At 38.4% G+C, this 22,040-nt stretch overlaps 1 protein-coding gene across 1 annotated transcript in view; it reads right to left on the bottom strand.

Annotated features, from left to right (window-relative positions):
• Window positions 1–4,015: 4,015 nt before the first annotated feature.
• The window catches only part of LOC131978138 (glypican-5-like), a 69,337-nt gene continuing 51,312 nt past the window's right edge, over window positions 4,016–22,040 (bottom strand). Inside the window, exons 10-11 of the mRNA XM_059341660.1 lie at window positions 8,471–8,577; window positions 4,016–7,487 (exon numbers count right to left, since the gene is read on the bottom strand). Of these exons, the coding sequence (XP_059197643.1) occupies window positions 7,392–7,487; window positions 8,471–8,577 (203 nt within the window). The 3' untranslated portion in view covers window positions 4,016–7,391. The remainder of the gene's footprint in view (window positions 7,488–8,470; window positions 8,578–22,040) is intronic.

Raw genomic sequence — 22,040 nt, 5'->3', positions numbered from 1 at the left:
GATAAGAGCCACTTTCAGGCAATCTCGAAAATACAAATAAATAAAATAAAATAAAATAACCTTGCTGAAAGGACATCAATGGGCAAAGGGCAGTTTCTCAAGCATCCTCAGCTGCCCCTCTGCACACGTCTGAGCCTGGGGGATAAGAGAGGTAATTACTTATTGTGGATGGAGTACTTTATGAGGTCTTACTGGCTGCTAAGAGGGAAAACAGCTTGTTCATCTATGCTAGGTGACAACACATAACGTGAACTGGGCAATAGGAAAAAAAAATCAAGGGTCTCTTTCGAGATAGAAAGATCAAGATTTACAATAAATGCTATCTAGTGCTTTCTAATTTGACCTTTATACCATCCATAAATCTATAATAAATGCAGTTATTGTGTCAATAAGACAGGCAGGTGTGCTTCCTGAGCGATCACCACATGGATCTCAATACATAAAAAGCCTTTAGTCATGTTTTTTATAGCTGGATATAAAACCCTGTGGAGCTGCAACATGTACACAGTGAGTAATTTGATATAATGTGTGTCTGGAAGGCTGCAAACACTGGTGAGGACAGGAACATAAATATGATTTAAATAGCACACACCTCAATTATAACCCTTGGACAGGGTTAAAATAATCAGAGCTCTGATTTCATTAGCACTGGCACAGAGGAAGGATATCATTCAGCAGAGCAGCTTGTTGAAACAACATCCTGCAAATCCCCTGTCTTGCTCCTTCTCATGAACTCTGATTCATCATAGTTTTACCTTAGTCACCTCTCGTGCTCCCTGCTGCCTTTCCCTTGCCTTTTCTGTTTTTCTGTTCTCACTGTGCACACATGTGTAGAGTATACTGCAGCCCTTTGCCTCCTTTGGCTGAAATGCATCAGCCATTTGCTTCCAAGTAATTCACCAAAGCAGCACATTGCATCGTCCAGGAAAAAAGGAAAATTATATTGAATAAAAAAATAGTAAGATTTCGCAATTAAATACATTCTTGCACTGAAATATATGGGTGGGACTAGATTGTGGCAACATCAGGATGATTGATCGGAGCACTCCACCTTCACACAGTCTCTCTCTCTCTCTCTCTCTCTCTCTCTCTCTCTCTCTCTCTCTCTCTCTCTCTCTCTCTGTGGCAATTTGCATTCAATGATGTCTTTATTTCCCATCATCCCCTGGCAGTTTCCTGTGCCAAGCGGGCGATGTGTGCCAACTTCCTGACCATGCCAATCCAATCACAGTAATCTCTCAAAGGGCCAGAGGCCAAAGAGCTGCAGCTGCGTTCCCATATATATGTACACATGAGGCTCTGATGGCACCAAACTCTTATCTGTTAAAAACCCATTTTAGCAGCCCAGATATGGTTGATGCTCTGACGGAAAAATAAACTGCTAAACAAAAACAACCCAGACATATACAGTAATATAAGATGTATAATATTCATAAAGATGTCTTTATTTTATTTTAAGATAAATAGCAGAACTTCCACAACCATAGTTTTCTTCAAGTGCTACAGTTTACATACATTTTAATTATAACCATATTGCAAACTCTGTATGCAGGTAGCCGTGTGTAAATAGAGGAACACCACTCTGTATTCATTAAAACTTTACTCAAGACACACAAGAGGGTACATCTTAATCTCCAATTTATTTTTTTTACCATAAACATTTTTTTAAAGCAAGTTTTAAATCATAATTACAGGAATCTCTTATGGTGACAGGTCTGCCTGGGTCAAATTTATCACTATAAGAAGATTTAAAAAAAAAAAAAAAAAAAAAAAAAACATTCTCATGCAGATTACCAGTGTATACCAAGTGTCACAAGATCACCTGCTTAGGGACTGTTTTTGTTTATCAAAGTGTTCATCTGCTTATCACTAATGCTGGGCTTACACCAAACGATTTTCCCAGTCCCAGAATAAAAACTAAAAGTCTTTAGTAAATCTAGGAGTCTTACTGGAGTCACAGCGCGCTCCCGTCACCCCGATCGTTAAGTGTAAGGTAGTAATCGGCGCTGTTTCTTATCAGTCTTTTCCTAGTCTTGGGTTTGCGATCATATCAAACGTGTTTGATATTATCGCAAGTCGCAGTGACGTAACACAATCAACAACCAATAGATGAGCGGGTCCAGACCGGCAGTAAAACCACTTCAACAGGAAAAAGTTACATCACAATAATGTTAGTAAACTCAATCCTAAATACAAATATAGAGATGTAATATATTTATGGCCACAAGCGGGATTTTGGGGGCGCTGTTTAGAGTAAGCAGACCCAGTTAAAATGTATAAATAAATGTATACATAAATAAGTAATAAATAATTGATGATGAATGTGTGATTAACTAAATGAAAGTTGATAGAGCTGATAAGTATAATTATTCAATTAAACAAATAATTAAATAGGACATAAATGTATATCATGAATTCTTTTCTACAGTTTCCTTTCCTTTATTCTTCCTTATATCTATTTTACTGTAAAATAGTCACTTTTCATGTCAGAAAAACAGAAACCCCTTTTCAGCTTTGTGAGGGGCATTTTGTGGCGTCTTCTCCTCTTCTTTTTGTTGTTTTTTTTCCCAACACAAACCACTGCACGCACAAAAATGGCATGGTAGGTAAAAAATGCTAAAGGAAATCTAGTTGTAGTCTTGTAAATAGTGATCCTGCAAGATTCACAGTCTTTGTAGAATCTCAGTCTGAGACTAGGCTGGGACTAAAAACTCTCAACAGTTGTCTTTAGATGTGAGCAGATGTGAGCTGATAGTTTTGCAGGAGTCTTTCCAAATCTTTTCAAAGTCTTCTGGTGTATAGGTAGCATAACTCTCCTGTCCTTGCAGATCTTGCCACCCTGCAATCACCTCATACCCCTCACCTGTGCTTCCCCGCCCACTTCCACACCTGGCCCTCATTATCCCCATCAGTCTCCCATTCAAATACTACCCATTCTCATTCACCCTGTCAGATCAGTATGCCAGATGCCCTGCTCTTGTCATGCCAATTTTTGGTCCTCCTGTTACTTCTGCTAGAGGATTTTTTTGTGGCCTCTCTCCTCCAGTTTAGCTTGCTTCTTTTGTTTACTGCCAAAGTTATTTTGCTGCTTTTAATAGATATTGTTTTGGGCACTCTGATTCAGACTTTTGGGTTCTGTGCTTTCTGGATCACGATATTAAGTGATATTTGTGTGTATATATATAACTTGAATAAAAAGTTAGTAAGTAATTCAAGTTCAGTATAATACAGCACAGTCCACCTACTGTATACAATTATTCAGAGATACAGTAATGTCAGTATTGGTAGACTACTATAGATAAAGGTTTCAATGCATAGCCTGAACATAAACTGGAGGCCATCAATGCTCAAGTTAACCCTGTAATTTAACTGCTTTGTTTCATGTAAGCAAATTATTCAAACAGCATGTGTATATGAATGATTCTGTCCTAAGCCCCTTGGTCCTTATGTGTTTAATCACTGTGACCATGATCACTATGAGCCAGGGGTTTTCAAAGTCTGAGTCTTAGTTTAGTTTCGCTCAATTCCTGGAATCCTATAGGATCATGATAATGTTATTTAAACCTGCAGACACTCAAAAATGAGGCCAAATATTGCTGCTTGACACAACAGACTACCCCTAAACTTAATAAAGGAGTGTCCTGATGCATTTATTTAGTAAAGTTAGTTTCTGGCACTAGGGATTTGAAAAAACAACAACCCAACAACTAAAATTTCCCCAAACTACTGTATGTCTGAATCAACTCATCGCCAAATTGCAAATTTTTTAGCTGTTCTTTGTGATCTTATTTTGATGACTAATGTCATATTATTTTAATTTCTATTCATTGAACCTTACCTTAAACAGTTAGTACCCCCATAGGGACCTCCTACTCTGAAAACCTCAGCTCTGAGTGGTTTCCACTGTGATATTATTTAGAATTTGTGTTATTTTATACGTTGTTTCAGTCCTGTTAATGGCTCCCATATGTATCTTACACAGGGACAAAACATGAAAAAGACAAAGTACAAGATGTATTTGAAAACAGTTTATTATTGAGGATATTAAGCTGAAGATTAGTGACACAACAGAGTAGCAGGACACAGGTTATTACAGTAGGTTTATTTACATTTCATGTGAGAGTCACTGGTTAAGTTTATAATACAGTGGTTTTTCAGAGAGTGGGGAGAGAAACCATATTACTGTATCTAACTGGTGTTCCTGCATACTGCTACAACATTAGACTTTATACACAAAAACAGCTGTTAAACCTTGATAAAGTATATTTAATGATTTTCTTTGACATTGACAAACAGCACAGCCCCTCCATGGCACACCAGTGTGGCTCTACATGCATGCTGAGAACCATTATGACAACACAGTACGAGAGGAACAATGGAAAGTAATTTCTATGCTCGATATGAAAAACATTGCTCGGACTAATATACAACAAGAAGTACAGACCTCTGCCAGGCCATGCCCTTATCTCCCAATGTTCAAAACATTTCATGGGCTTTTCTCTGCCCCATGCTACAACCTCAGTTCCAAACAAGTTGGGATGTTGTGTAAAATGTAAAAAAAAAAAAAAAAAAACAACAACCCAGAAAGGATCAAATTCAGAATTTAGAGAGTATATTTACAAAAATATATCATGCAAAAAAATATAGAATATCATGGAAAAGTCCATTTCCAGCCGTTCAAATCAAATAGCCCCAACCAAGTATTGAGTGCATATAGATGGACATACTTTTCAGAGGCCAATATTTCCATATTAAACATAGTTTTTAAAAATTAGTCTTTTGTAATATTATTTTTTTTTGAGACACTGAATTTTAGGCCTTATTTAAATGTGAGCCATAATCATTATAATTAGAAGAAATTAAATAAATTAAGGCATGAAATGTTTCATTCTGTGTGTAATGGATCTATATAATGTGTTATTTCCACTTTTTGATTTGAATTACTGACATAAATAAACTATTCTATGATATTCTAATTTATTGAGATGCACCTGTATGTCACAAAAGCTTGGCAAATTACCTCATTCTGTTTTATTTAACATCCTTACTTAAATAGGGCCTGTCATTTTTCTCTAATCCTGCTGACAAAAACAAACAAACAAACAAACAAACAAACAAAAAACCCAAGTGGTAACATGAACTCCTTTTGGTCGGAGGTAAATAAGATTCACACTCCATTCACTGCAGAGATTTCTCATTTAAACCTGTTATGCACAGATAGCAGCTCACACCTGAAGGCGAGCATCCACAGAATTAGAAGTTGTGACATCACTCAGCAATCTTATCTTGACTTTCCAGGCAATTTAATTTGAACAAGAAAAAGCTTTAAATGATCATTATTTTATGAATTGCCTAAATTGCTGTCAACAGCCCACCATTTATACACCCACGTATCTGCATGTGCTGTGTGGTGTGTTGTTGTTTTTGTGAGTCGCCTAGCAAGAGCTGTGGAAGATGGATGGGATGGCTCAAATCCAAAATCTCATCTCATTTGGGTACAACGTTTAAATGGTAATCAAATAATAGCATGCTGGCTTGACAGATAATGTTGTAAAAGCATCCCGCAAGCTGACATGGTATTTGGGCTCAGTGCCCAGATAACTCACCACGTAGGCTCTTAATGGTATTTCTTTAGTTCTCTCAACTGTTAATCCCATTCCTTCATGAATGAAGTCTCTCAGGTGACAGTAGATGCATTTATGTAGGAATTTAACTGTTTTCAAAAGACTATACAGGACAAAACCATAAAAAGAAAGTCAGTCACAAACTGACAGAAATGCACACAGTGTCCCTCAGCTGGTGTGTGTCTTTGTTCTGAATGTTTTAATCAGTATTCCAGTTGTCTGTCCTGCTGTTGTGTGCAGTTTGGGGGGTTTGAGACTCATCAGCGAGCTGGGAGGACTTGCTATCCCTAATTAACATGAATCACATTTAATTCACATGTTTGGGGCTCAGCTGTATTCTGATAGCTCTCTTGATACTCCATCTCTTGACTGAATCACTGAATACAAAACAAGCTCATAACTCATGTATCAGACTGAAAAATGAAGTATTCTTTTGTATTTCTTACATATTATCTCATTTTTGCAGCTTTTACATGGTCGCCCATAAAGTTGGAATCATTTTGTTTTCAGTTAATTGTTAATTGAAAGAGATAGATTGAGAAGATATGCACTTTAACTTTCAAAAAAATCAAATAGTCACAATCATGGAAATTGGAAAGAGGTAAAAAAATATTTTATTCAACCTTAATGGGCGACCATGTATTAATATTTTTTAGACCAGCCAGTGTTTGAAATCATTGTGACAGCTCAGCATTTAAATATGACAACGAGATGTCAAATTATTCATTTTTTACAAAGACGGTTGTGTCTTCTTGCTCTTACACGTGAGCCATATTTAGTCTTGTCTTGTACTCTGTGCTTTTTATTGTTTCCGCTAATCTTATTTTTACCGGAGCTTTGTGTTGTGGATGGCTGTGACAGCTTACAAGGGAAATTGAAGTTGATATGGAAGATGTTACATCCCTCCCTGTAGTGCTTTTACAACTCTACACACTGTACATCCTGAGAAGAAAAGTCTGAACTCATTTTCCGCACAACTACCAAGACTGTGAAAGGAATTATACACGTACCAGAGGATGCAGTTTCTTGGGAAAGATCTCTGCTATATGGAGTCATTTTTGCAGGAAGTAATGTGTTACACAGTTAAAACTCTCAGCATACTTTCTGCAAAAAAACAAAACAAAAAAAAACACCCAGCTTGCATGATCAAAAGAGCATGTTTGTGTGGAAAAAAAAGTGCCGGATGGGCTTCAGTCTGCGCAGGCTTACAGGCCAAACTGTCAAATTGTTCATTATGCTGCATGGCCATCTGTAAATGCTCTGAAGTGTCACAAAATACATTTTTGCCCACAGAGTGATGAGTTGTCTTCAACATTAATACGTCGGTGAGCACACTTCCTGGCCTTCAGCTTGAACTATAGCTGTCATGGATCCGTGGGGGATACATAATGTAAAGGTCAAACCAAACACCCTTTAACGTTCAATCTGCTCTATATTAACCTCTATGTACACATCAAGCCATTGTTATCTATAGGAATTCTTCATATAAATATATAATATATATATATTTGTATTTACATCTCTCTTCAAAAAAAAAAAAGTCAGTAGTGCTGTGCGATCTATCCTATGAGAGTTAAAGACACATGAACAAACACATGTAGAGGTCAGTACAGGTAACTGTGATCAACCGGCAGCTTGTCCCACCCAAAACAAAACAATCAGAGTGGTTGACCTGTGCTTACAGAAACTCCAAACGCTCAACTTCACCACAAAATATCTGTGGCTGTCTCTCAGTCTTTTTGTCTCTTTCAGACCGTCTCTCGGTGATCAACGGTGTTGCCATGGTGACAGCAGCACGAGCAGCAGGGTCCCCAAGGTCAAAGGTCCAACAGACAACGTGTGGGCTGAGCCTCGGACAGCCACCTGACACACAATGTGCAATCACATGCAACATTACATGACAAGAAGGGTATTGGAATAGTATTAGAATAGAATAAAAACAACAATAGTAATTTTTAAAAAAAAGTTAGAAAATGGTTTACATACAGTTATACAGCAAATTGTTATTACAATACTATTATAATTACAACAAAAGATAATAAAACAGCTAAATTAAAACTACCGAATTAGAAGTTTCTATCAGTGCGAATCAGCAGAGGCCCCTCCATATGATTTTATCCCGATACTTGATTCACGATGTGATATTATTGTGATTTTAAGCATTTTGCGATATGGTGAGTATTGCGATACAATATATTGAGAACTAACTGCATTTTGTGTCCAAAAAATTACATTCAATCCAGAATTGTTTTGTCAAATAAGAGAAAATTCTCAGTCTATTCATCTCACTTCAGTCTTTTTATTTCTCCACCATGAGAGTCAAACCCACAGACTGACCAACAAAGTATTCAGTCAAACTGAACTGAACTGATATCAAACATGTATGGACGACAACAACTGCAGCATTTTCTCAAACTTTCCTCAACTTTAAGCTTCACTGCTCTGAGTTTTAACTAACTTTGCGGCGTTATTTTGACAACTTCCCGACACGATATCCTGGTGCCTATAGATTCCCTAGATCATCTAGTTTCATATGATACCAGTGTCTCCAGTATATTTCTAAAATATTGATGCTTGGCGGCCATGAATCGATATAATATTTTTACGCAAAATATTGCGATACTATGCTGTATTGATTTTTTCCCCCACCTCACTTGATTTTTGAAAATTTTTCTAATTGAAAAAACAACAGAATGAATATGCAGGTTAAAGTTCAGAAGCTCATACTGAGGTTTCTGCAAGATAGAGGGGATAAAGATGGCAAGAAATATGATTCTATGATGAGTCTGGGCTCATGATAATATTCTCAGATAAAAGAGTGACATGAGCAACAGCCATGACCGTACCTGTGGAGGTGAGAGGTGATGAGGAGGGACGGGGCGACGAGGAGGAGGAGGAGCCATGCCTTTTTTTGCTGGACTATGACCACTGGATGTATCACTTGTCTCATCGCCTGAGAAAGACAGAAGCACAAATAGGATCAGAGAATACAGAACATGACAGTACAGCTGTGATTTTGTACCAAACAGCCCTATCAGGTGAGCTTTAGTCCCCTTTTATCAACACCACCCATCTTGCAGCAAATATGTTAATTTGAACAGATTTTAAACCGCATGGCAACTAAACTTCCCCACTGTGGGATAAAATGAGGTTAAGATTAATTTTCCCTTATTAGTCCCACACTGGGGAAATTTCAAGTGTTACAGCAGCAAAGTGGATAGCAAAAAAACAATAAATAGTAAACAGCAATATGAACTAGAAATATAAGCAATAAACAAGTAAAATATATAATAAAGTATTAACAATTTACAATACAAACAAGTAGAAAATATAAAAGGTATTAACGGTTTAAAAAAAATAGGAACATGATATAGGAACATGATATACAATGTAGACAGTCAGCAGTTGGATAGGGATCATTGCACATATAAGTTAAAATAAATTAAATAAAGTCTTATCTTATAGTATCTTGTCTAATCTTATGTTGTTAACTTTTTCCCTGATAATGTAGGTTTGATTAAGCTGGACTTTGCATTTGCAGGCATTTATTCAGTCATTTTAGCCTTGATTTGAACTTTTCTGCTCACTTGCTAAAAACTTTTCTCACACTCTTCATCACAGCAGGTGGTGTTAATGTGTTACAGATGACTCAGATTGATTAGAAGCATGTCCTAAGCAGTGAGCTCATCAGAGCTTGCAGTTTACCAGTTATACTGAAGATGAGAAGTACAGGATCATCAAGATCATAATGCACATATTCTAATGTCCCCCCCTTTTAAACTCAATTTTGCTTAGATTCCTTTTCCCTAATTTTATAGATTTTAATTAATCTTAATCTGGTCCGTTGTAATTTCCTATTTTCCCTGCTTTTCCTATTTGCTATTTGCATTGTTTATCACTTAATTGAGTGTTTGCAATTTTGGAACCCATCGGCTATTGGCTGATAACAATTTAGCTTCTTGGGGCAAGAGCCAGCTAGGCTTCCTCTTCCGTACGCTGGTCATTGTTACAGTTGATTAGCAACTTTAGACGTGAGAATGGAGTTGGAATTGAGGGACGACATCTATGACTGGACTGTTTCTCAGGAGACAAATTAAAAATCCTCATTGGACAAATGCCAATGGGTTCTGAAATTACATGAAATCTGAAATCTTGTCCCATAGCCTACAGATTCTGACTTCATGTGCAGATATCTGCGCTGTGTGAAGCGCTGTAAAGCTAGTTTCTGTTTGGTCTACAATTAAATATAAATTATCCAAAGTTAAGTATGTATCATATTACATTATAACGATCTTGAACATGAGAAACGCAGTACTTCATTAATCTAGTTTTATGAGCAACATTAGACTGACTTTAAGTATCTGAAAAGATCAGTTAAATGAACCCAGTTCAAGTTCAGGCCTTTGCAATCATTCTGAAAAATCTACGACATAAATAAATAAGTCCATAAATTATCAGTCTGAGTCTCAGTCAAGCTTTGTGGAAGTCGTTTCTGGTTCTGTTTTTAGTTTCATGATTGCACAAAAATCTTGCATTATTTATGGCTGTTTTTGTTGTTGTTAAGACCTGAAAGATTTATGGATTTCACCCCACCCACTCGCAGCTTTGCACAAATACTGTTACCTTACACACATACACAGACAAACACATACACACAAACAAACAAACACAAACACAGATGTGTGAAAAGTTACTTCATTTAATGGGCATACGGCTGGACTTCAACAGCTGCTGTAAGGCTTTCATATGCACCTACTGTATGTAGGTGTGTGTGTGTGTGTGTGTGTGTGTGTGTGTGTGTGTGTGTGTGTGTGTGTGTGTGTGTGTGTGTGTGTGTGTGTGTGTGTGTGTGTGTTGGCAGTTCTCCAGCACCTCATGGGAGGAACTCAGGTAAATGAGTGGATTAGGACAGGAGGGAGACAGACTGTGCCGCCGGCTAAACGCACAAACACATACACATATGCACACATATGCGCACACACGCACACACACAACACACACACACACACACACACACCAGAGCCAGAGACATACTCATACTCTTTTACTCACCTGCACAGTCACAAAAAACCCTCAGTCACACACACACACACACACACACACACACCTGCTTGGGCAGAAATCTGATTCAGTCTCTTACAATACACATTGTCCCACGGTACAATAGACAAAGAGCCTCTTTGAGCTGCTGAGGAATGAGGTGAGTTGTTAATGTTCACACACTCTCACAAATATGATATCTCATAATAATACAGACGTGAAGAAAGCAGGAAAACACCCAATATAAATACACACACAAACATAAGTACGCACACACAAAATCTGAGGATCAAAACACAGAAAACAGACACAAAAAAAAAGATATCTGTTTCAGAGACGCATGATGTGTTTTTGTTTTTGCCTGTCTGTGTTGATGATTCAGATGATTTACTCACAGCAGAATGTTTACCAATTAAGAGACTGTCCTTTATTGTGTCGTCTCTTGACAAATAGCTGAGCGGAGCAGTGGGACCCTGGGCTCACGGCCGTGCAAATGTGTGCGTTTGTGTGTGTGTGTGTGGTCTTTTTTGTGCCCATCTGTTCCCTTCAGAACTGAAATCCTTGTGTCACATCTGGTTTGAACCTGTTTAGGCAACAGTGCTGCCTCATATTTTTATTACTGTTCCACAATAACAAGTAACGTTTGATGAATTATTGTTTCAATTTCAGCAAAATATCTGTTTCTCTTGACATCAATGCTCTTAAGAATTTGAATTATGTCAAAATCTGGCCTTTGTTTACCCTAACAGGCAGCTGGCTTAGCTGTAGAAATGGCAAGTTGATTTGTTTTGTGATTTTCAGTAGGCCAAAAGGAACATCAGACATCTAACATTTTTATTAAAAGTTTACATTGAAGAGCACGAGTAAGGCAGGTGAGTTATACTTTATTTGATGGTAAATTAGGCAGCAAAATGACAATTGTAGCAGATTTACAGCAAAGTAATATTAGAAACTCTTGCAACAAATAGCTGCTTGATATGTAAATGTATACCAAACATTTTTCAAATGGGTAACAAGAGTTAAAAAACATTTTTAAGTGTACAAACCAACTGTAAATCACCCCCACCCTCATCCACCTTCACTGGCTCCCAGTTAAATTGCGCACTGATTACAAACTCCTCCTCCCGACCTACAAATCCCTCCACGACCTCGCCCCTCTATAGCTCACTGACCTCCTTCACCCCTACACACCATCCTGAAACCTTAGGTCCTCTGACACAGGTCTGCTCATCACCCCCCGCACCAAACTAAAACATTTTGGAGCTCGTGCCTTCAGCACCCTAAGCTCCCCCACCCTCTGGAACTCTCTCCCAGCCGAAACCTGAAATAAAAAAAACTTCTCAAGCGCCACACAAAGGCTTTTGGACTCACTTAGCCCCCTCAACCCATCATCAGTGCCCAATTTTTCATGTCTATTCATGTCAATTTGTCATGCCTATATACTGTATTGTAAATGGTAAATGGACCTGTACTTATATAGCGCTTTTCTAGTTGCTTTGCAACCACTCAAAGTGTTTTACACTACAGACGGCGCTCATTCATCCGTTCTCACACACATTCATACTGGTGGCAGAGACTACCATAAATGGTGCCACCTGCCACCACTGGGAATTCATTCACACACCGATGAACGCAGCATTGGGAGCAATTTGGGGTTCAGTATCTTGCTCAAGGATACTTCGACATGTAGGCTGCCATGGTCAGGGATCGAACCACCAACCCTCCGATCAGTGGGCAACCCGCTCTACCAACTAGGCCACATTGTATTGTATTGTATTGAAAGGTGCTATATAAATTTATGTTATTATCATCATCATTATTATTATTATTATTATTATTATTATTAAGTGTCAAAGTGGAATGTAACTTCCATCCATTCATTATCCTTAACCGTTTGTCCATACTCGGGTCCCTGGGGCCGGAGCCGATCCCAGCTGATATTGGGCGAGAGGCGGGGTACACCCTGGACAGGTCTCTAGACCAGTGGTCTCCAACCTTTTTAAGCCCAAGATCCCTGACCTCCACCTTGGTGAGAGGCAAGATCTACCCATTGAAGTGTTGAAAGAAAAAGACAGCCCAGATTGTACTTCCAACTTGACGCCTTTTATTCAGGCTAATTGTATTTCAATTACATGAAATGCTTTGGTCCAACATTCAAATTAATGCAACAAAGAAAACACTGTAACTAGCATATCAAACTGGCCATAGCTTCAATTCTAACACATCAACTTCAATTTTAAGTTATTCAATTTCATTTTAACACAAAAAGAAAAGGTATGTGGAATTTGTGGAATTTTCCACTTATGAGGACAGTACTTTGGTTATGATAGACAAGCAGATCATTTCAAGTGTTATGCTTATCCACTGAAGCTTCATTCAAGTCACATTAATATCAGCATTTTAGAAAATAGAACTGTAATGCTAACAAAATTCTCAATGCAATTAGGCCAAGTAGCTTTATGTCCAACACAAAAAATAAAGGTGTGGCCTATTTCCTTTTGTATGAGGTAAGAAGGCACACACACACACACACACACACGCAAAACACACTAACAGTGAGCAGATCACATGCAGTGTTATGCTTATCCACTCAAGCTTCATGCAAGTTACATAACATCGGCATTTTAGAAAATATATATCAATAAAATGTATTATTATTATTAAAGCAGAACTGTAATTGTGTTTTAACAAAATTCTCAGTCAGTGTAAATAAGCTCAGTGCAGTTATGTACCATCTTATGTATCGTCACTTTTCACATTTCCATCAGATGTCAAAACTGGCATGTTACTCAACCAGGTTAGTGAGATGACTGTGACTGAATACTGTCTGTGAGTGCTTTGTAGTTTGGCTCATAGCTACTGACAGCTAGTCTGAGACAGTCTGTGAGGTGTTTGTCAGTAAGGCGGCTCCTGTACTTTGATTTAATTATTTTCATCTGTGAAAATGCCATTTCACAGAGGTAAGTGGACCCAAAGTAGGCACTCACTCTTAGTGCACATGAGGTGAGGAGGGGAAACTTCTCCCTGATGACAATTCCCTAAAAGTTACTGTCCCGTGCTCTTGCTTTCAGCTCAATGTCATTTTGCAAATCAACCATCTCCATGTCAACCCCACTAGGCAGAGCAAATACCTGCTGAAATTTGCCTGATACCTGTTCCACATCGATGGTCAGGAATGGGTTTAAGACGAATGCAGCAACATCTTCCATGACGTCTAATTCAGCAAAACGCCGACTGAACTCTGCTGCCACTTTGTCCAGGTGAACACAGTACTGCTCAGGGTGAAAAGCGTCCTTGTCACCGATGGCCTGTGACATTTTCTCCAGGTTGGGAAAGTGTGTCAGCCTCCCGTTTTTCAGCTGTGTGTTCCAAACACCGAGCTTGGCCTTGAACGCATTCACTGCGCTTATCATGTGGGGCAGGTGTCGGTCTTTCCCCTGGAGCTCGTTGTTCAGTGCGTTCAGTTTTGCCGTCAGGTCTGTCAGAAACCCCAGGTCCAGCAGCCACTGATCATCTGACAGCTCCTCATGCTCCTCGTTCCTCGTCTCCAGAAAAGTCTTTATCTCGGGCAGCAAATCGACAAATCGCTGCAGCACTTTGCCGCGACTCAACCACCGGACATCAGCGTGGAGGAGTAGGTCTCCGTACGCGGCATCGAGCTCATCCAATAACGCCTTGAATAAGCGGTGCTGAAGTGCTTTTGCTCTAATCGAGTTGATCAGTTTAACCACCAGAGTCACTTGAGAAAAGTTCACGGCCTTCCCCGCCAAGGCCTGCTGGTGAATGACACAGTGGTAATTCACGAAGTCAGGAAAATCCTGGTCATTACGGCACAGAGCAATAAATCCAGCGCGCACACCACGCATCGCTGGGGCTCCATCAGCTGTAATTGCCACCAGTTTGTGAATCGGGATGTCATTATCGCGAACATATTTTTTAAACGCGTTGTAAATATCCTCACCTCTCGTTCTCTCCTTTAAGTGCAAAAGAGTAAGGAGATCCTCTTTTGTTGTAGAGTCCGGGAACGCCATCCTAACAAATACAACAAGCTGAGCTGTGTCCATTACATCCAGGGATTCATCAAACTGTAGTGAAAAATATTCACAGTGTGACAAGTCTTTTAGCACTTGTCGATCCACGTCCCCTGACATTTCCTCGACCCTCCTCGCCACTGTATTGGGCCCAAGCTGGACACTGCGGAGCGCAGTTTTGATGTCGTCTTTGTTTTTGAAGCCGTTGAAAACCGTCTCTGCAGTGATGGCCATTGCCTCCTTGAATAAATCACCATATGTAAAAGGCTTCTTGTGTTTAGCCAAAAGGTGACTAATTCGGAATGAAGCTTCAGTTGCGGCCTTATTTTGAGAAGCAGGTTTTGTGAAAAGCGACTGCTGGGCCTTCAACCCCGCTTTCAGCTCAGCAGCTTTCCTAGCGCGGATTGCGCTCTTGTCGGGGAAACTGTCTTCGAATTTGTCGTGGTTGGTGTTGTGGTGCCGCTCCAGATTTCCTCTTTTAGACAGCGCTAGAGTTTGGTGGCACAGCATACAAACACACTTGTCTTTCACCATGGTGAAAATAAATTCCTCTTCCCATTCCTCATTAAAATGATACGTTTTCGATTTCTTTCTCGGAGCCTCCGCCATGCTAGCTGACAACATTGCCGTATATTGTTATTTTGCGACAGTTAATGTGCCAGTATCCTTCTTTGATATTATTGGTCAATTTAATGCCGCCTGTTACGCTCCAAAAATACAAGGACTGGATCGGATAAGATAGAGAGAAAAGAGAGGCGCTTGCAAAACTGAACATTAATCAGCCATAATGTATTTGTGTAATCATTATTCTCATTATTTTCGGGATCTACAATAAATGTTTCAAAGATCGACCAATCGATCGCGATCGACGGGTTGGCGACCACTGCTCTAGACTATCACAGGGCTGACTAATAGAGACAGACAATCACACTCTCATTCACACCTATGGGCAATTTAGAGTCAACAATTAAACCTAAGCTGCATGTTTTTAGAGGAAGTTTTGGGAGGAAGCTGCGGTACCCAGAAAGAACACATGCTGACACGGGGCTAGATGCAAACTGCACATAGAACCGGCGATCTTCTGGCTGTGTGGCGGGGTGCTAACCACTACACCACTGTGTAGCCCAGAATGTAACTTACTATACGTTATTTTGAGGTACCTCCCATAAACATCAAAGGAAAATATTATACTTTTCACTCCACTTATCTGATGGCTACACTTTCTTTGTATATTAAGATTTTACATTCAAAGACTGATGTGATTTCAACTTAATCGGTAGGGGTTTAATACTCAGTATAAACAGTATATAAAATACTAAAATGCTACACTTTAATGCATTAGTCATAATGATTTAATAATAACATATTCATATATTGTGTTTTTCTGCAAAATGGGTAATTTTACTTTTGATACACTAGATATATTTTGCTGATGATACTGTCTTTTAAGTACAAATTTGAATATTTTACTTCCTAAATTATTTAATACTGAATTATTGCTTAAGTGGACCTGAATATTTCCTCCTAGCTAAATGTTAAACACAAGTGAAGATTGCACTACAAAAAAGCTGCCATAGTAGTCACAACTTATAGTACAGTAGGGTGGCAATTAATGATGAATAAAATAAAAAATATATTTTCCAACTAAGCAATTAGTTATCCAGTCAATAAAATAGTTAAGAAATTGTGAAGAAAAATCCCAAAGCTTGATTTATCTGATAAAGTGTCTGAAATACACATAAATGATATAAAACAGAGAAAAGCAGCAAATCCTTACATTTGACAAGCTGGAGGTTGCAAATATTTGACGTCTTAATAATAATTAATTATGTTAATTAGAATTGTGTTTCCAATACTACAGTAATCAAATGTTATAGTTGATAATAAGATCAATTCTCTTAAAACAGTGTCACTTTTACTTTCAAAAGCAGTTTGTGTGTGTGTTCTGACAGCGGGTGGCAACATGCAGTCTCCTCGTACATGCCCTTTGGCATATTTGTCTCTAAGCAACGATCCAGAACATGTCACATGTGGCACAAATACATGCGCGCACACAGACACACACACACAGACACACACACACACACACACACACACACACACAGATGAGTGATGAACGATGTCACTGGTCATACTCATGGGGTAGTTTAACCTTTACTAGAATGAGTAATGAGTGAGTGTGTGTGTGTTTGTGTGTGTGATAATAAGAATGCAGGAGTGACATTTGGAGGACCCCGTCAATGAGTTGCGGCTGTAGATTGCAAATCAGCCAAAAGTTTCAGCCTTCCTCATTGACGTCCAGCATATAAACAGCTTACACCTCCATTCATGCACAGTTTGTATCCTCAGAGGAGCTGAACTGACAGTTTACAAGGGGGGACAAAAATGGCTACTATGTATGTATTGTAATGGGTGAAGAGGAGAGTGTGGGTGATACATCATCCCTTCCTATCCAAGCAAATAAATGTGTCCGCTTCACCGTTGACTTGTAATTTAGATACTATTCCAAAATAATACGATAAAAACGGAATTGGATTCAACCGAAGCATTCGCCCAGGGGTGACAGTAAGGGTTGAAAGCAGGTGGAGCAGGACCATAAATCAGAGCTGTGGTGACCCACAGGAAACAGACTGGCTGCAAAGCGCTTAGTGCATCTCTTGCTCTCTTTCTCTCTCATACACACACACATGCACAGCTTTCCACAGGTTTAGTGAGGAAGTCTACAGAGGTGCCCTTAAGATGTGAGTAAAAAAGTGATCTGGCAAGTGACATGGCTCTGTAACGATGTATTATGCTGTAAATATCTTGATAAATATGATATTATTTGACTAATAAACCAAAACCAGACAAAATATGACAGATGAACAAGAAACTAAAATGACTGCCTTGCGATTGTATGCCTCTGCCAGCAAGTTAGGTTGCAGTTTACATCCATGTCTTTCCAAACTCATACAGTCATGGAAAATTTCTTGCTCATTTTAATGCCTGGTACAAATAAAGGTCCATTTATTTGGACAAATATAATGATAACAACAAAAATAGCTCAAAAGAGTTTAATTTAAGATTTTGGTTATTATCAAGAAAACCATGGAAAAATGGCTAGATATCAGCTCTTAAATTAAAGTCTTATGAGCTAATTTTCTTTTCATTATATTTGTCCAAACAACTATACCTTCAGTTGTACACGGCATTAAAATGAACAAGAAATTGAAGTAAACAATGGTCTAATAATATTTTCCATGAATGTTTAACCATGACAGTTGACCAATATGGATGTTGCTGCAAAGAAGCTGCAAATTCTAAAAGGTGGATGCTTCACAAACATTTTCAACATCGCAGCACAGGAGATATTCACCACAGGTTCAGGGAGGACACCCAAGATTAATCTCACCAATCGGCAATATGGTTACAATCTCCCCTTCTGTACCTGGGCTGTTGCATTGAAAATCAGGGTGTTTTTGCAGAACATTGTGATGTCACAGTGAAGTTGACCTTTAACCTTTTGGATATAAAATGTCAGCACTTCATAATTTTATCCTATTAGACATTTATGTGAATTTGTGGAATAATTAGTTTAAGTTATAACCATAAATATGTTTTGTGAGGTCACAGGGATCTTGACCTTTGACCTTCAAAATCAAATCAATTCATCTTTGAGTCCAATTTAAATTTAATTCCCTCAAGGGGTTCCTGAGATATCTTGTTCATTAGGATGGGTTGGATGGTACAGACACCTAGAAACATAATGTCTGAACAACATGATATTAAGCTCAAAATGCTCATATTTTCTTGTCAATAAAGCATTTTTTGTCATTTTTGTCATTTAATAATAATTTAATAAAACTCTGATTAGTCTTAATAAAAAAATGGTGATCTGTTTCAAACATAAATTACATTAAGCCATTTGGGAAACTTTTCTTTTTAATAGATACATTTCATCCAATTTAATGCCAGTGTATTTGACAGAACTGAGAACCTGCGACTTATCACTTCTATTTTTTGTTTGTTTGTTTTTGAAGCTGTTTTGGCATTATAGAAGCAAATTATTCTGTTCTCAAATTATTATCCAGCCAAAATCACCATCTGCACCTGTGGTGTTCTAATCCACTGTAATGTTCAGACTTTAGCCTCCCTGCCTCCCCTGTAACAAGCATCCAAAACATCCATTCCAAAGAAGCCAATTCCCAAACCTCAGCATTGCTGTGTTTAATTCTTTTTCATGCATTCCTGCAGTCTGCCGTCTGAAACAAAAGCCGGCTGACAACACAGCATCCTTGTAATGACCATGAGCAGACAATATTGTGTGTGTGTGTGTGTGTGTGTGTGTGTGTGTGTGTGTGTGTGTGTGTGTGTGTGTGCGTCCATAAACACCGTGTGTGTCACAGAAACATGTTAGTTATGCTTTGATCAGGTTAATGTGTGTAGAGCAGAACTGAACCAATGCATTTTAATGTGTTAAACAAGGAAGTCTTTTCTTGCCTCAGAAGGTAACCTCAGGTATTTCAGATATATGAGAGAGAGAGAGAGAGAGAGTGTGTGTGTGTGTGTGTGTGTGTGTGTGTGTGTGTGTGTGTGTGTTACTGTTCAATATACAGTATGTGTTGTTTGATCCCAGAGATTGCCCTTGTGAAGGGACTTCTGGACCAGCTTCCTGCCAAGAGGTCAGATTCCTTTTTCCTGGGGAAATTATCTCAGCAGGTGTTTTGGGAACCTATAATTTAAGCTGGTGGTGAGGAGACACGCCTAGCTTCTAACTGCCTTGGTCCTGACACCTATCCTGCCTCCTCCAGCGTGGCACCTGTTGAGAAACCCTGGTATACAGATACCACACTGGCCACGCCCGGTTATGGCAGCTCTCCTCTTGTTGATCTGTGCACTTGGAATTTGCTAGGTTAAGTTTAGTGGCTGTGGAAATAAGCCTCAAGGATAGTTAAAATTTATTTGGCTAGGGTAACCAATAAAAACCTAGTTATTACACACCACCTTTTAATACCAAAAGATTAAAAATAAAAAATAAAATCTAAGGTCTTTATAATACCAGAAGATTAAAAATAAAAAATAAAATCTAAGGTCCTTTAATACTAAAAGATTAAAAATAAAAAAATAAAATCTAAGGTCTTTTAATACCAAAAGATTAAAAATAAAAAATAAAATCTAAGGTCCTTTAATACCAAAAGATTAAAAATAAAAAATAAAATCTAAGGTCCTTTTAATACCAAAAGATTAAAAATAAAAATAAAATCTAAGGTCTTTTAATACCAAAAGATTAAAAATAAAAAATAAAATCTAAGGTCCTTTAATACCAAAAGATTAAAAATAAAAAATAAAATCTAAGGTCCTTTTAATACCAAAAGATTAAAAATAAAAAATAAAATCTAAGGTCCTTTTAATACCAAAAGATTAAAAATAAAAATAAAATCTAAGGTCCTTATAATACCAAAAGATTAAAAATAAAAAATAAAATCTACGGTCCTTGTTGTTAGTGTGGATGGAGTGGTGATTTCAGAGATGCATCTAATGAGTATAAGTTGAAAAGTGAACTGACAGCAAAGGTGAATACGTGTGTGTTTGTGTGTGTGTGTGTATGCTAATGATCCTGTTTGAGATCAGATGCCTGAGGTGTATTGTACAGAACTGTCAATTTAGCCCCCAATTATGCCCAATTGTATTGCTCCCAATTTATATGTACACAACTCTCTCTCTGTCTTTTAAATACTTGCACACACACACACACACAGACACACACAAACACACACACACAGACACACACACACATGATGCGAGGTGACCTTGGAAAGCGTCTGGATAGCTGGTGTATGTGTGTGTAGGCGTGTAAATGTATCCCTAGCATTTCCAGCTGAATCAGTAATGAGCATTTCATTACTTCAGCCTCAGTTCCCCTGGGAGGAAACACACACACACACACACACACACACACACACACACACACACACACACACATGCACAGAGCAGGAAGAGCATGGCAAAAGGTAGCTGTGGATAATACCTTCAGCAAGTACTTATCAGAATCAAATTATAAAATGATAGCAAAACAAAAAGTGGGGAGGGAGAGAAGACAAAGAAAAAGGCTGATATAGTAACAGTAGGCCAAGTACTGTGAACATATCAGAAATAATTGATGTTATAAATGTATCTCAACCCTAATAACAGTGCCTCCTTTCTGAACATACAATAAGCCTGCCAACGCGCTGTACTGTATCTCCAGGCTTAATATTCTTCACTGCTGTCATCTTGTTATTTATGAACTTAAAGACAGAGTATTATGAAATTGGCCTGCTAGTCAACTTAATCATTTAGAAGAGAATCTATGGCCTCCTAAATCATCAAATGCGTCCCAGGTTGGTAATTTGCCACACCTTGTTCAAGTATTTCAGTAAGATGAGACTGTATTATAGTGATGCTTTGATCTCAGAGGGTAGCTTTCAGGTTACTGTACACAATAACTTATTATAAAGGTATTAAGATGTTCAATCGGTACACGATTACATAAAACAGCGGTTGTTGGATTTTACTTTTACAGGTTATTTGGTTTAGTTCAAGGAAGCATTGGGTTTCTTTCAATCTTTCAGATACACGGTCGCCCATAAAGTTGGAATAAAATATTTTTTACCACTCAAAAATGTATTAATCAATCTCTTCCAAACATATCACAATAAAAAAGAAACCCCAATTAACAGAGGATTGTGTCTGAAAACAAAAATATTCCAACTTTATGGGCCACGTGAAGCTTGAACCATGCCGCTCACATGTTTAAAAATAAATAAATGAAAAAAATACTCTATAATTTGAACTGGCAAACTAATTTTCTTTGGGGTGAAGTTGTAATGATTCTCAAAGCATCACCTCATGTCCATCATTTCTTACTTCGGGCAGGTGGGGATGCATTATTTATAATGAAAGATCGATCAATACATAGTTGCTCACCTGAAATATGAAAGCACTGTTTCCATAAACCTGAATGATGTATTCACTTTCAAAGTATAATTTAATCTAAAGAAGATAGATAGAAGATATGTCTACTTGTGTACTGCTTACTTACTATACATACATTTTAAAGTGTTGTAATGAGTAGGTGGGGAGAGAGGTTCTGCCTCAAGCAAAGGAGTTCAAGTATCTCGGGGTCTCGTTCACGAGTAAGGGTAGAACGGAGCGTGAGATGGACAGGCGGTTTGGTACGGCATCAGCAGTGATGCGGGCGTTGTACCGGACCGTCGTGGTGAAGAAGGAGCTGAGCCAGAAGGCAAAGCTCTCAATTTACCGGTCCATCTACGTTCCAACCCTCACCTATGGTCATGAGCTTTGGGTAGTGACCGACAGAACAACA

Source organism: Centropristis striata, chromosome 9, assembly GCF_030273125.1.
Source record: "Centropristis striata isolate RG_2023a ecotype Rhode Island chromosome 9, C.striata_1.0, whole genome shotgun sequence".
Lineage (NCBI taxonomy): Eukaryota > Metazoa > Chordata > Actinopteri > Perciformes > Serranidae > Centropristis > Centropristis striata.
The sequence above is the reverse complement of the archived record's forward strand: the minus strand, read 5'-3'. Positions and strand labels throughout refer to the sequence as shown.